We start from the raw sequence: 15,399 nt of genomic DNA, 5'->3' as shown, positions 1-15,399 counted from the left end.
GATAGATGTGTTTGCTATTAGATAATCGCCCCTTGTGATTTACGGACGTGGTCGGCGACAGCCTCCCGCGCTATTTATTGATTGCAAATGAAAGGTACCGATAACGCTAGGGCGATAGAAGACCGAGGGAGAAGACCACGTCGGACCGATTATTATTTGTTGCTTGGTATATCTCATTGTATTTTAGAATGCAATCAATGTCAACCTCGCGCGCAATTGATTGCAAATAAGGCGTAGCGGTAACGCTACATCGAGCGAAGACTGAGAGAGAACACCTCGTCCCCGTGGTTATTTGCTACTGCATATACCCCAACCGAATTTTAGAATACAATCAATGCCAACGTCACACATGACGCATCGATGAGTCACGGCGCAGAGTGTCATCGACGCGGCAAGACTCGCAAAGGTGATCTCAACAGAGTGGTTACGATTATGGAGCATAGTCGCCTCCAACACAGGAGCGATGTCACTGCTTTAAAACATGGTTCACGTAACCTCTACACGCTATTGAATTGCAAAGTAAAAGTGTCACCGATGCTACATCAGCTAGAACCTGAGAGAGAAGAACTCTGCAACAAAGGTGGATGTGAGAGCCATTCTACTTCCTAGAGGCATCGTAGAGGAACTCCACTCATATCCTTGTTGTGCTTCGCTGTCCTCAATGACGGTGTTGATGGGGGGATGGGCGCTGCCGCCGCTCGGGGTCGTAGAGCTGTCATTTGCTACGCCTCGTTGTTCTTATGTGGACTTTGGCATTGGCTCTTTGTTTTGCCACCCAAGCTCATATGTGTCTGGTGGTGATGGTTGATGGCAATGTAGTGAGTTTCGTGCTCTTGGTGGAGTCTCGGTTGATCGACACTCTCTGAAGACATGGATTTCCAAACCCTAGTTTGTAAAGTGCTCAACGTTTTTTTTTGCAGGAAGTAGATTACCTCAATGTTCATGTTGTTATTGGTGGAATTTGCAAGACCCTTCAATGGTATTAGTAGATTACCACGCAGTGATGGCATGAGATTGGCCGATGAGAGATGTGTTTGAACTATTGTCTCGATGGAGTAAGGCATGTTTACATTGCCGATAACACTCGTTGTCTTGCATCTCCTCCTCACAGACTCCTAATGGATTCGGCTAAGCAAGCTGGTGATGTTGTAATTTGCAACATCACGACTCGTGATGCCCTCCAACGGCGCCAATGACACTTCTGATTGCACTTATTGTGACAATCTCCTTGGCGATAGTCATAGTGTACTCTTGCCCTATAGAGCTTCGTTCCATGTTTTCTTTGTTCTTTTCATCTTTTTTGGCTTTTCATTTTTGTTGTAAGCTTGTGATGTTCAAAGCACTTCATATATTACGACCAATAACCTTCCACAAGAAAGGTTAGGAGCCTAGTATTGGAATACTTTTGCGCAATTTTATTTAGGTGCTGATACCCCCTCCTCGCGCCATAGTGATTCTTCAAACAAAATTGGTGAATATACCCTCACACAACAGTCAAACTACAGCGTGGGCACCGGATATGTGGTGACTATACTTGGGCATGGGAAGCCCGGCCCAGCCAGCCCGGCCCGAAAAAGCCCGACCCGGCCCGGCCCGACGCTGCTCCCGGGCCGGGCTCGGGCCTAGATTTTGAGCCCGATGGGTCGTTTTTGCACTTTTCTGAAGGTCGGGCCGGGCTTGGGCCCAGAAAACAGGCCCGATGACCGGGGCGGGCCGGGCCCGGGCCTGGGTTTTTTGCGTCGGGCTTGGCCCGGCCCGGCCCGAGGTATGGCTAGGTATAGTGGTGACAAGGGCATGGCTGAGAGAAGATTGCAAAGCATAGTCAGTGACGACATGGGAGCGGCTGTGGCTCAGCGTGCATAGGAAAGAATGCATTTCAAAGTTGAGGGTTAGGAGAGTACTCTTCTGGTCCACAAAATTATCTAGAAATTCCATTCGATCCAACATGGGATCGGGTTCCATTACCAGTGGATAACAGACCAAAAAGGTAAAACCGCGTCCAAATTCGCAAGTGTCTTGCAAAGGAAATGATAAACGATAACAAACAGTGAAAGAGGTTGAAACTGCCGCATACACCGCTACCAGTTCCCTACACAGACCAAAAGCTAGGCCCATCATAACCTCCAACTAGCCTATTACAGTAGTCCTGCATTCTAGCAAACTGCCAAAAAGGAAACACATAGACATAGGCATCAAGCAATCAGCAATACTGATCTTCACTGGTGTGCGTCAGATTTCTCATCATCATCTTGATCTTGGTCCTCTGGCATTCCTCCTCTGATCCTTCTCCCCCCTCCTCCATTGGCATGCATATCAAGGGCTTCAGACTGCAAGGCAGCTGAACCTTGCCCCGGTGATCCTTCTCCCTCCTCATTCTGAAGACCTGTCCAATACCGCGCAAAGGAGCGAGCATAACAGACGAATTCAGCAGGAGGCCGAAATTATCTAGAAAAAAATTGGCAATTAGTACTTGCATAAGACCACACTTTTTGTTTATACAGTGATTTTTACAAATCTATGATTGCAAATTTCTGATGATGGCTGACCAAGCTCGCCGCTTGGTGTGATTTTTACAAATCTATCTACGCTTGTAAAACTGCAAGGCCTCCGCTACTAGTACCGTCAGACAGACTGCCTACACTGCAGCAGCCTCACTCCACCGGATCCATCGACCTCCTCCATACCAATCATCGATAAACTGCACTGCAGATCATTGGCTTCTGCCTGCACACTGTCACTGTGGCAGCCTGCCCGGAAGATCACCTTGTTTAACACCATGGCTACAGCCATTGTGTGCGTCTGTGGGGGAGACAAGTACGTACAGGCCGTTTTCTCTCTTGATAATTACTGATGGACTGACTCGATACAACAACTCGCCAGGGAAAAAATACCGACCTGGGCTTTGATGGGTTCACAGGACGGCCACTACCGGGCCGAGGCAGACAGAAGCACTGCGTGTGGAGTGTGGACCACAACGCCGGGCCGTCGTCGGCCCTGCTCCAACAAGAAGAAGCCAGTACCGTCCATGGCGCTGGCGCCATCAGCCACGCACACTTCTCTACAATCCTATTGTTTCTTGTCCCTTGCTTTTGCTGCAGTTTGCACGTAGCAGCATCCGTCCTCGAGAAAACGAATGATGATGATGATGATGATCCGTCGATCTGCTGGTTATGGTTATACTGTCCCCTTGGACTGGCATGGCGTGGCTGCAACTCCTTGGAGCTGTTCCTGTGAGGAGGAGCACGTAGACGGTAGACGTAGTAGCAAACCACTCGGTCCCTGTGCTCTGCAGAACAGCTGCTGCTGGGGGTTCAGGTCCGTTATTAAAACAAACACACTGAGGTAGCACCAACTGCTAATTAGTTCGGGGATCCACTCTCACTAACCACCGTCTTGTTGCTTCTTGCTTGTGATACCCGCTCAAGTAGTACTATGGGAGCACATGTGAGCCAGGACGTACGCATCGGATTTGTCCGGGTGCCAATGGTGGTTGTGTGTGTGTGTGTCTGCGTTTGGCCACTTTTGTCAGGCGTGTGGTGTGGTTGATCATGGATCCAGTATCACGCACGTACATTTTCAAGAACAAGCGATAGTTTTCATCAAGGTAGAATAGAATAGAGAATATCATTTACAAGGCACTAGGTGCAGCGAACCGACTCTGGCAAGAACAAGAAGCTACGTTCCCTCTCTAGTTCGTCTAGCTAGTCTCCAACTCCATTGCTTGTGCTCCGCAATCGCCATGGACATGCAGGAGCAGTAAGCTCTAGTTTAGCCACGAATATGACAGCTCAGAAGCTTGGAAAGACGGAGCCGGCTGAGAATCCCGATGGAGACCATTAAACAAGCAAGTTTCTCGTGTCACGGAGGAGAAGAACAATTAACGTTGACCGATCGAGCGGAACACGGCTCCCGTCCCCCGAGGCCGCATGGGTGGCGGCAGAGGAGCCGATCGAGGCCGGGTAGGTAGGAGAAGACTTTGGAAGGAAGGGCCCGCCATGCACCCACCGGTCGCCGTCGCCTCGGGTCTCCCTCTTCCATGTCAAACCCCTCCGCCGGCCAAGGCCAACCGATCCGTGCGCGCGCGCGTGGGGGAGCTCGCGCCGGCCGGAGTTTAGCCCGAAGTGCAACCCGCACTTGCACCGACCGCACGACCGCCGTCGGAGAAGTATATACTGTACGTACTAGGAGTAGCGCTCGTGCGTACGTATTGCTTTGGTGCTAGTACTGCCAGCCCGTCGGCGTACGTGGCTTTGGGCCATGCCACCTCGCTATCAGGGCGGGGGCCTGATAGCCGGCCATGCGTCACCGTCAGTCGCAACGGTACAAAGAAGGTAGCAGGACGACCAGAGCCGACGTCGCTCGGGTCTCCGCGCGCCCACTTTCTTCCACGCTCTACTCCCGACTTGACCGTGCGTTTGACTCGCCGACCACAGCGACTGTGAGACTAGTGAGCAGAGGAGTACAGATTCAAGGGACTATTTTTAGTACTAAAAATAGTTTTTTTAAAAGCTAAAGTTTCAAGCACCCCTGACTAAGAGCAAGTACAATAAGACCTAGTCAGCAGGCTATAAGGTCTGCCATGTCACTAAATCTTATGTGGAGGAGAGAGAAAGGAAGAGAGAGAGTGAAGCGGGCGCTTCGTGAGCAGCCCGGCTACAGCACAAGCCCCGAGAATTTACAGCCCGCATGCAGCTATGCATGCTAGCGCTAGGACGACGCTTGGATGTTTGCTCCAATCCCGTGTATCCTCTGCATGCATGATTCGTAATTAAATTTGTAATGAATCCAACCTAGCAGCCAGTGTATAGCTAGCTTATTGTATGCCTTGCCTGTAAGATCAGCTTTTGGTGACATGGATTTGCTTTAGAGCCAGCAGCGGGCGGTGCTATTAACCATGCTTTAAAGAGAGGTTAGGACTAGTCTTGAGGCTAAATTTTTTTAATCATAAGAAACCTACTAAAATATGTATTAGCCCTCTCTCTCCTCATTTAATTCCTCTCCTTTAACGCATGCGAATTCTGGATTGGATGGTTTGGAGGATAATAAATGCTCAATAACTTGATTTTAGTCTCTTTAGTATTTGAATCCAAGCATGGGTGAGGCTAGCAAGTTTTAGTCCCACTACTTTTAGTCATAGGACTAAAACGTATCCAAACACCCTCATAGTACTCACGGGATACGGTGATGGCCACGCGGTGCACCGCATTCGCATGCACGGGTAGGGAATTCAATGGCGCTTCTGGTGCCAAAATGGACAAAATTGGCCCTTATTTGAAACTTCAACATAAAATGGTCTCAATCTAAAATTATTTCATGAAATGGCCCCTTTTGCATGACGCCTGGGGCTAAGTTGCCATGCTAGATAGCATTACGTCCCGGGATAGGGCGTCATGCTATTTGGCATGACGCCTTATGCCGGGGCGCAATGCTACGTGTCGCTACCATGGCACCCTAACCCGGGGCGTCATGCAAAAAAAGGACTATTTCGTGAAATATTTTCGGATTGGGATCATTTTATATTGAAGTTTCAAATAAAGGCCGGTTCTGTTCATTTTCACGCTTCTGGATGGGTCTCCTGCCGCCTTGTGGAGAGGAAAAAATATGCCTGGCAAAGTCAACCATAAGGCCTACTCCACCGCGCGACCCCAAACGGACATCCGTTTTGTCCTGTTTTTGTCCCTTTGGGTAGGGATTTGGGGTCGTGTCCGGGCCTGTCCTGGGATGCGGTGGCCGTCCGCCCACCGCGCGGACGCATCCCGGCCGCATCTTGTCCGCGTATTATTTCTTTGCAAGTCCTTAACTTTATTCCATCATTCATTCCTGGTACATGGAAAATGCATCATCACATTTTGACTAGTAAAGTAAGGCCAAAGAAAACAAGAACCACAAGAATACATTTTAGAAGATACCCAATTTTCATAACTGCTCCCTTGAGTTGGGTTAGGGCCTTCTCGATGCACTCGTTGTTGATCTGTGGAGGAGGGTCGATCTGGCATCCTCCTTTTTTCTTCAAGCCAGAAGGCTCGATCTGGCATCCTCCTTTCTTCTTCAAGTCGGAAGTCGATGTTGCTTCCTCCTCACACCTAGTCTCGTGTCTAGCCTCTAATCTAGCATCAAATGCATTTGTCCCATTTACAACCTCTATGCTAGCTAAAAGTGCACGAACATGTACTAAATTTCGCTCTATCAATATATCGATGTACTCTTCTTCCCAATACCAAAATTTGCATCCGTTCTACACAACAAAATTTGAAATTAGTACAACTAGTTAAATCTAGAGCACAAACCGAAGCTAAAAAAAGCGCATACCCCATCGTTTAAGCACTTGATGAACACCCATCCGGGATGTTCCGGCGTTGTAGACACGCGGCGCACGACCATCCTTGGGCAGTGGTCGCACTTAATGAGTGGCAACGGTGCGCCGGCGAGCTTGTGGGCAAGCACCGAGCCCGGCCGACCGCCATTCGTGTATCTGCTGGCGGACAGCCGACGGTGCAGATCCGAGCGGCTAGAAGAGGAGCCACTGCCTGCATGTGGCCTTGCGGCCCTGCCAGGGCCTTCCGGCGAGGTGCCCGGCTAGTCCATGGCGCGGCCCGGCCTCCCACAGCCGGCCGAGCTCAAGACCGACCGGATCCGCCCCAAAACCGGCTGGCGGGTGCGCAAACCAGGTGGCCATGGTTGGGTAGCTCGGCGGCGCCGAGGGGAAGGGGTTGGGCTAGCTCACGCCCGAACTGCACGGCTGCAATGGCAGCGGCGGCGGCGACGGGAAGAGTGGGGAAGAGTGGAGGGGGTGCGGCCGGAGGGAGGGAGGGGGGCGGATAAAAAAAGGCCCGTCTTGTGCCACTGACGGGGGGGCCAAGGGAGGACAGGCGCTGACGACCCGCGTGTCCGCGTGGTGTCCGTTTTACCCCAAAAGCGGCACAAACTTGGGCCGCGGATGAGTCGAAAGCGGACACAAAGCGGACAAAAATCGGTTTGCTCCCGCGCGCTGGGGGCCGTCTTTTTTGTTCCTTTTACCCCGAACGGACGGGGCCGGACAGGATAGGGTTGCGCGGTGGAGTTGGCCTAAACCCGACGCGTCACCGTCAGTACCACCATGGCAGCCGTATCACAGCACAGCAAAGCATCTGGATTTCAAAATTCACCTCGGGATTCAAGTGCGGCTGTTTGTTTCTCTTCCTCATTGGTTCTTCTTTTCTTCCTTCTTTGCCGGGTTGCCACGGTGTCGATCGAAGAGGGAGAAACGCCGTCGCGAATCACAGGCCTGTGCTGCTACACCATGATAACGTTTTGTCTGAACCGGACCCCGGCAGCGGCAGGTTCAGGCAGGTGGCGTCGTCGTCTGCTACTGTGATAACGCAAGAAAGGAGGTCTACAGCGCCATGCTGCGGCGGCAATGATGGATCATGGATACACAGCTCGACGCGACGCGTGCCCTTTTTATTCCCGGCATGGCTGGCCGTGGTGCGGAGACGCCAGCGTCGTATCATTACATCATCAAAATTTAAATACATTCCCAGCTTCTGACTTTCGCTGAAGCAAAAAAGAACTGAAACTGTAGCGACCAAGTGGAAAAAAATTAAGAGACGAGTAATGCCCGGTCTGCAGGTCAAGCAGAGCCTCCTCTGCCTAGGCCACCCAACAAAACACCGTGTCGTATCCTGCACAAAAAACTACTCTACCGCTAAGCAGAGTACTCTGCTGCCCTCTGCTTTTGTCTAAGAGAAAAGCACACTACCTCTTGGTAGGCAGGGCACGCATAGCAAACGTCATTTACTACTTAAATAACAAATCCTGCAAAATGTATTAAAGTCAAATATCATAAAATTTGACCAAGTTTGTGGACAAAAACATTTACATCTAGAATGCCAAACATATAGTATCATTAGATTCATTACAAGATTTAGTTTCATATTTTATACATTTTTGATATTGTGGATATAAATGGTTTTCTTTATAAACATGGTCCAAGTTTATATACATTTTTGATATTTTAAAATATCTATATGCATTACATTATGGAACGGAGGGGGTACTACTCTATTCTATTTCAAATGAGGCAGTCATGCCTTTGGCATGTATATGCTATACATATAGAGAAGGAACCATTGTATATTTTGGTGGGAAATTAATCTATTTCAATGTATTTTGTTTTTTAGATTTAAAAACATGCTTTAGCTAATGCATAAAATGGTAAGAAAAATAATGATACGTGAAAATTTTACCACGTTGTGCGCACTCCAGTATGTATCACCTCATTTTACACCATACATTATATATGTTTAAATATTTCTAGTATTTTTTTGAAATAGTTATAGATAAGTAAAAAATATTTTTCTAACAATAATCCATATCCAATATTAATTGGACAAATGTTCTTTTTAAGTTGATAAAAATAAAATAAAATAAATATTGTTTAAGCCAAGACTTGAACGGAAAACTTTTATATAAAAGACTATATATGATAACCACCACACCTCCAGAATGGTTGGATAGTGGATTGTCGAACCCCGATGCGGAGGAGAAGCTCCTCACGGTTGTTGTCCGCCACTCTCTAACGACGGCAGAGACTGGCGCTCGCTAGCTCGGTCGGAAGAACGCTAAGGCAATCCGGCTCCGTACCGAGTGATCGGGGCGTGAATCTGCAGAGAAGGCGGTGGTTGCAGCGAAGCAGTGGAACATCGCCCAGAAGATGGTCGACTACATCAACTCCTTGTTCGATGACTCCGACGTCACCCATGGCTCCGATGACCCCCTCCCACCGCCGATGCCACACGGATGGCTACAACCGCTCTAGTGGCCGAAAGGGCAAAGGATTGGCAAAAAGGTAGTGAAGATGCTCGGTCATCTCCGTCTCTTTTTGCATTTTAAGATTTTTGTTCGTTCATACAACTGAGTTGTGTTGTTTAAACCTCTGTCGACTTTTGGTCTGGATAATTTTCATATGTGGGTTGTTCTATGTTTCGGAATTTTGTTAATCACCTACATAGTTTTCTTTCGATTTGCATGCACGACATGGGTTAATACACAACTGTGAACACGTCATTTTGACTATTGACCAGTCACTGTACACGACCGCACTTGGGCGTGTCCGCGAACATATAGGGTGCCGGATTTAATATATCCAGCTGTAGATGTTGTTAGGTGTGTCAAATTGCTCCAGCTGGGCAAATGGTCCAAGTAGGCATTTTTGTTGAGTTGGCACACAATTAAATATAAAAAGGAGGATTGAGGCCCCGTTTGGTTCATAAGTCTTAGGACTTTTTCTAGTCCCAACTAAAAAGTCTCTAGTCCCTAAAAAGTCCCTCCCTTCCTAGAGGATATTAAATGACCATGTTGCCCCTAGTATATAGAAAAAATAACAATCAAACAACACCATGGGGTGGCGGGTCATTGAATGCATGGAGGGGCATTGTTGGAAAAGTCCCAAAAAAGACTCTTCTTGAGAGTCTTCTTCATTTAGTCCCAAATGTCTAATTTAGTCTCTAAAAAATCCCCCCCCCCCCCCCCCGTTTGGTAAAAAAGTCTCTAAGAGGAACTTTTTCTAGTCCCTACACAAAAAAGTCCCTGGAAACAAACACCCCCTGAGTATCATGATGTACCAGTATGTGGCATGCATGACAATTACTACGATACCAGACAATGATACTATGCACTGTAGAGGTAGTATCATATGCAGACTAGTATATGATATTTTCCATTATGACCGGCTAACTATTGTACATGCTGGCTACAAGGTTGGCTATAGATAACCGGACAACAGCGTATAGCCGGCGGCAGTGTATACTATTAACCATGCTCTTATTGTACTTGCTCTTAGATTGGATGAATATTAAAAAAAATAAAAAATAAAACTTTTTTGCGATAAATTTTGATAAATATTTTGTGTGGTTGAAATTTTGTACCACGTAAGGACATCCGTGGAGGTCGTGTGGAGTGTTGATTTTGTTTTTTTTTGCCATGATTTTCACTAATGTCATTTAGTGATAAAAAATTGCTAAGCATACAAAAATATTTGTCAATGTTTGCCACAACAAACATTTAGTATTTTCTTCGATTTTAGTGTTCATCTCGGGAGGAGAATAGGACTCTTATCAGTTTTGCTAAAGTACAGCTAGATGTGCCATAAGTATTGCACATCTAAGTCCTATGTCATTGATCTTACATTGAGATTCGTGTGGATATTTTCTTCTTTTTTTCTGCTTGATTCAGCCACTTAGATGTGCAATAGCTAGAGCACGTCTAGATGACTAGATGTGCCCTGGACACACCCGACTTTTAGGCTAGTCATAGTGGGAGTAACTTAGCTAGTAACATAGCATACTTCAAGAATTTGTTGCTTATGTGACAAGTAATTAATGAGAGGTGGTAACATAATATGTTACTGTAACATAGCGCTTTTCAAGATAAAATGAGTCTACAAGCTAATAAATGAAACCATCTAACATACTACTATTATGTTACTTCGCATTATGAAAGTAGTAACTTAGGCTAGTGTCATATGCATGACACTAGTCTAAGTTACTCCCCACTATGACCAGCCTTATATGTAGGTGTACGAATATGACAGCTCGAGCGAAGCTTCGAAGGACAGAGCAGGTAGAAATCCCGATGGAGACTATCTAAAAAAACAAGGCTTATGTCTCACGGAGGAGAAGAACAATTAACGTTGACCGATGGAGCGGAACACGGCTCCCGTTTCCCGAGACCGCATGGGTGGTGGGGGCATGCAGAGGAGCCGAGGCCGGTCGGCCCGGCAGCAGAACAGAAGACTTTGGACGGGCCCGGCATGCACGGACGCACGCACCGATCGCCATCGCCTCGGTCTGGGATGTCAAACCCTTCCGCCCATCGATCCGTGCGCGCGCGGGCGGCCCGGGGTGGCTCACCAGCTGATACAACTCGAGGTGGCAATCGCACTTGCGCACGCAGCACCGACCGCGTGCATGAACCGCGCGCCATCGAAGGCAGGCGACGCGCGCTAGCTCCCGTGTGCGCCGACAGAAGAGCTGCCGGCCCGTCCGGCAGTGCTGGCCGTGGCCGACCGGCGCCTGGCCTGGGCTCTGTTAATCAGCCCTGCAGTACGTGGTTACACGGCGGGTTAGAGCAGTTTTTTCGCACGGGCTGTACGTATGCGAGCAGGTGCACATAATTCGTGCCGCCGGCCGCTACCCCGTCGGCGTACGTGGATTCGGCCTCGGTTCGCCATCCGGACGGGGACTGCTGCTGCCGGCCTTGCTTCACCGTCGGTCGCTACGGCCGGGAGTAGAGAGAAGGTGGTAGGACCAAAGCCTACGTCGCTCCGCTCTCGTCTCCGCGCGCCCGCTTTCCTCCGTAGTGAATTGACGCTGCGTTTGACTCCGCGAGCCGCTTGCCGACTCTGCGAGACTAGCAGAGAGTGTCAGCTGTCACGGGACGTGCCGCGGGCGTTTCATGGCCAAGGACACGCGGCGCATTGCATTGCGTGCACGGGCGAGGAGAGTTCAATGGTCCTGTTTGAATACTCTAATTTAATTAGAGGTTAGAGTTAGATTTTAATCTTGAACTAACACTAGACTAACTTTAACCAAAGAGCTGTTTGGATGGTAGGGTTAGATTGATAATAAATATTCTTTCTCGATCATTTGACTATTTTGAACCATGTTCGAATGGGAGGGATAACTTTTTTTACTATTTTTTCTAGTGGACCTAGAAAAACTAACCCAAATAAGCTCCTCTAGTGTGGGCTAGTTTTTTGGGGTGAGTTAGATCCAACTACCCAAATAAGCTCCTCTAGTGTGGGCTAATTTTTTGGAGTGAGTTAGATCCAACTAACCTAAACTAACCCATCATATTTGGATACTTTTCGATTACTTGAGCCCAACTAACTAAAACTAACTCTAACTTAGGATCCAAACAGGGCCGATGGCGCTGGGCAGGCTAGCTTCTGGGTCGGTCTTGCCGCGCCATAAAAGGCCGTGTGGAGAAGAATAAATAAAACCTGGCATGCAGAGTCAACCAAAACCCCGACCCGTCACCGTCAGTACGTACCGCCATGGCCACCGTCTCACATCGCAGCAAGAAAGCAAGCGTCTGGATTTGAAAATCCGCCTCGGGATTCACGTGCTCATGCTTGTTTTTTGTCTTCCTCCCTCATCGGTGCTACACTGCTTCCTTCCTTCATTGCCAACTTGCCAGGGTGGTCGAAGAGGAAGAGAGCGCCACAGTAGCGACCGAATCAGAATCACAGGCCTGTGCTGATGCAGCTACACCATGATTGTTTTTTGTCCGAGCCGGACCCGGAAGGAAGCTGGTTCCATACTCTCTCTCTCTTTTTTTTTTTTGAAAAGGAGCTGGTTCCAACCGTTTCGTCCCTCACAACAGTGCCATGCTGGGCGGCAATGATGGACACACGGCTCCACGCGTGCCGAGCATTGTACAATGTAGTAGTAGCAACCAAGTGGAAGAGATTCAGAATGCAGGTCAACGGAGCCTCCTCTCCGCCTAGATGGCCCAACGGACAACACACCGTATCGTATCCAAAGCATACTACAGTACTCTGCATTTGTTTAAGAGAATACAGAGTACGTTACTTGGCAGGCAGAGCACGCATCGCGCACGTCATTAACTATCCGCTAAACTAGACCTGCAAAAGTCAATACTCAATTCCATGGCCACGCCACTCTATTCCAGGTCCTCTGCAGCACGGTCCAAAGCGACACACCGAACCTGCTCAGGAACGGCCAAAAACAAGCGCACCCGACACCGACGGAACCAGCAAAAACAATGGCAGATGCAGATGAGCCTGCCTGCGTGCCACAGTCGGTCAAATCAGATCGACCGCACACACCCTTTCGCAGGCAGATCAACGACCCACAACCTCTCGGTTTTCCCCTCTGCATGCATAATTCTACTACTAGTGGTAGGTACCAGTGGCCGCCGTCTCCAACGGTGAGCTCACCCGCAACAGTGACCCGCACCTGCATGTCCTAACCCGCACCTAATGCCGCTTTAATTCCACGACTAATTTACACCCCCACACGCTAACCTCGGTCGCTCTCTGCCCCAATTTATCCCCCCCGCGACCCCCCACGCAAAGCTTCCCTCCCCCTAATCCCGCAAGTACCACCATGGCTGCCATGCCGAGGCTCCACCATCCTTCCGGATCGTAAGGCCGAGCTCGGGCTCTCATCCGTAGCTGCTCGCTTGCTTGGAGTCATAGTAGGTTGGTGCGGAGTACAAGGACCATGAGCAACTCGTCGTGGGCGGCGCCGGCGGGGTCGTCGGCGCTGGAGACGGTGGAGACAAAGATCAGCCCCAGCATCCTCTTCATCGTCGCCGTGCTGGCCATCGTCTTCTTCGTCTGCGGCCTGCTGCACCTGCTCGCGCGCCACCTGCTGCGGCTGCGCCGCCGCCGCCGGGCCGCCCGCGACGACGCCGAGAGCGTCACCGCCTTCCAGGGCCAGCTGCAGCAGCTCTTCCACCTCCACGACGCCGGCGTCGACCAGGCCTTCATCGACGCCCTCCCCGTCTTCCTCTACCGCAACGTCGTCGTCGGCGGGGACGGAGAGGGCGGCAAGGACCCGTTCGACTGCGCCGTGTGCCTGTGCGAGTTCGCGCCTGACGACCAGCTCCGGCTGCTCCCCAAGTGCAGCCACGCGTTCCACCTCGAGTGCATCGACACCTGGCTGCTCTCGCACTCCACCTGCCCGCTCTGCCGCCGCAGCCTCCTCGCCGCCGGCGACCTCGAACCCACCTGCAGCCCGGTGCTCATGGTGCTCGACTCCGCCGACAGCTCCCGCGACCTGGCCGCCTCGGCCAGGCGCGCCGATGCCGAGCCGAGCGGCGCGGCCGTGCGCGTCCCGGGGCGCGACGGGGCCGAGGAGGTGGTCGAGGTGAAGCTGGGCAAGTTCATGTGCGTGGATGGCAACGCCTTTGCCGTCGCCGACGCCAGCGGAGCGGACGGAGCGGGCACCAGCAGCAACGCCAATGCCGACGCCGACGCAGGGCTCGGGCAGAGGCGGTGCCACTCCATGGGCTCCTACGAGTACGTCATGGAGGAGCAGGCGTCGCTCCGCGTGGCCATCGCCAAGCCGCCGCCCAAGAAGAAGCGGCCGGCGTTCTCCCGGGCGCGCCGCGGCGGGGGCGCCATGTCGGAGTGCGAGTTCGGCGCGTCCAAGCGCCGCGGGGAATCCTCCTCGCTCCGCTACCCGGTGATCCCCGCCACGACGGCGCGGAAGCAGCAGCCTCCCCCCGGCCTGCCCGCCGCGGCGAAGCTCGCCAAGGACAGCTTCTCCGAGTCCAAGATCTGGATGGTGCCGCCGGCGTCGTCCCGGAAAGGGGACCCCTACGCGGGCGGGCGGCGCACGGTGTCGTTCCGGTGGCCGATGCGGAGCGGCAAGGAGGGCGAGGAGGAAGGAGGGGGCGAGCGGAAGAGCGGGAGCGAGGCGGACTGGGGCGACGTGGAGACGGGCAGCGGCGGCGGCAACAGCGTGGTGTCGTCGCTCGCGGAGGAGCGGCCGTCGTTCGCGCGCCGCACCCTGCTCTGGGTCGTCGGCGGCCGGCAGCAATCCAACCGGGTCGGAGACTGCTCGTGACCACCATCACCATTGTCGATCATCACCCCAACAAAAGAGAAAAAGGAAACAAATTCTTTCTTTTGTTCAGTTAGTCATAAGGATTTCGTCTTCTTTCTCCGTCCTTGTAGATCGCCATTGATTGCAAATTCGCACCGGCGAGAAACCTGTAAATCCCACGAGATCGCTCTCAGATCAGCTCGATCAGCAGCCACTCATTTGACAGTTGCTCCGGGGTTTTCAACCGATCGAGAACCACCGACGAACACCCGGCGACTTTTGCATGGGAGCGGCAGATCGGAGCTGCATGCATCATCAATCATGGATTCTTTCCGGTGAAGAGCGATCGCCAATCAATCATGGCGATGCGGAGGCGGGCCAAGGGAGGCGCTGCGCAGTTGGAAAGCGGGATTTGTTTGGTCTGTCGGCGCGTGATCGCACATGTGAGCAAGTGCCACCACAGTCCTCTCCTCCGTCGGTCGGTAGCTTCCGGGAATTCGGCGGCGTCGCTTTCGCTCCTCCGAGGCCAGCCACGCGCGCATATGCTGTCCAGTTCGGCAACGCATCTGATCTGAATCTCTTGGCCCCGGCTGTGAAAAGATGCAGATCAACGCGGATTTTTCTCCTGTCATCACCTCCAGGAAGACCCAGGAGCTTGCTGGCTGTGGCACTGAACGACGGAACCGGGCCAGAGCTGAACCAGAGGAGCTCTTGCTTGCAGTTTTGGACTGGTGTTCATGTCACCAAAGATTCAAAATTTTCATGGACCCGGCGATTCAGAAGTTTACCAGCATACTCCACTGCTGCATTTACTCCTGGGCCTGGCGATCTGTACACTGTACTC

The 15,399-nt window shown here is 51.2% G+C and overlaps 1 protein-coding gene across 1 annotated transcript; it reads left to right on the top strand.

Annotated features, from left to right (window-relative positions):
• Positions 1-13,027: 13,027 nt before the first annotated feature.
• LOC147966351 (putative RING-H2 finger protein ATL49) lies at positions 13,028-14,748 on the top strand. Its single transcript, XM_087528826.1, has one exon. It carries the CDS (start codon positions 13,227-13,229, stop codon positions 14,574-14,576), a length of 1,350 nt encoding a protein of 449 aa, XP_087384952.1. The 5' UTR covers positions 13,028-13,226; the 3' UTR covers positions 14,577-14,748.
• The last annotated feature ends 651 nt before the right edge of the window (positions 14,749-15,399 follow it).

Source organism: Triticum urartu, chromosome 6A, assembly GCF_056163025.1.
Source record: "Triticum urartu cultivar PI428250 chromosome 6A, HENAU_Tu73, whole genome shotgun sequence".
NCBI lineage: Eukaryota > Viridiplantae > Streptophyta > Magnoliopsida > Poales > Poaceae > Triticum > Triticum urartu.
Note: the sequence above shows the minus strand (reverse complement) of the source record. Positions and strands in the feature narration are given on the sequence as shown.

Bases quoted from the DNA above. Each gene is read 5' to 3' on its own strand.
- LOC147966351 (XM_087528826.1), top strand. From the start codon at position 13,227: ATGAGCAACTCGTCGTGGGCGGCGCCGGCGGGGTCGTCGGCGCTGGAG.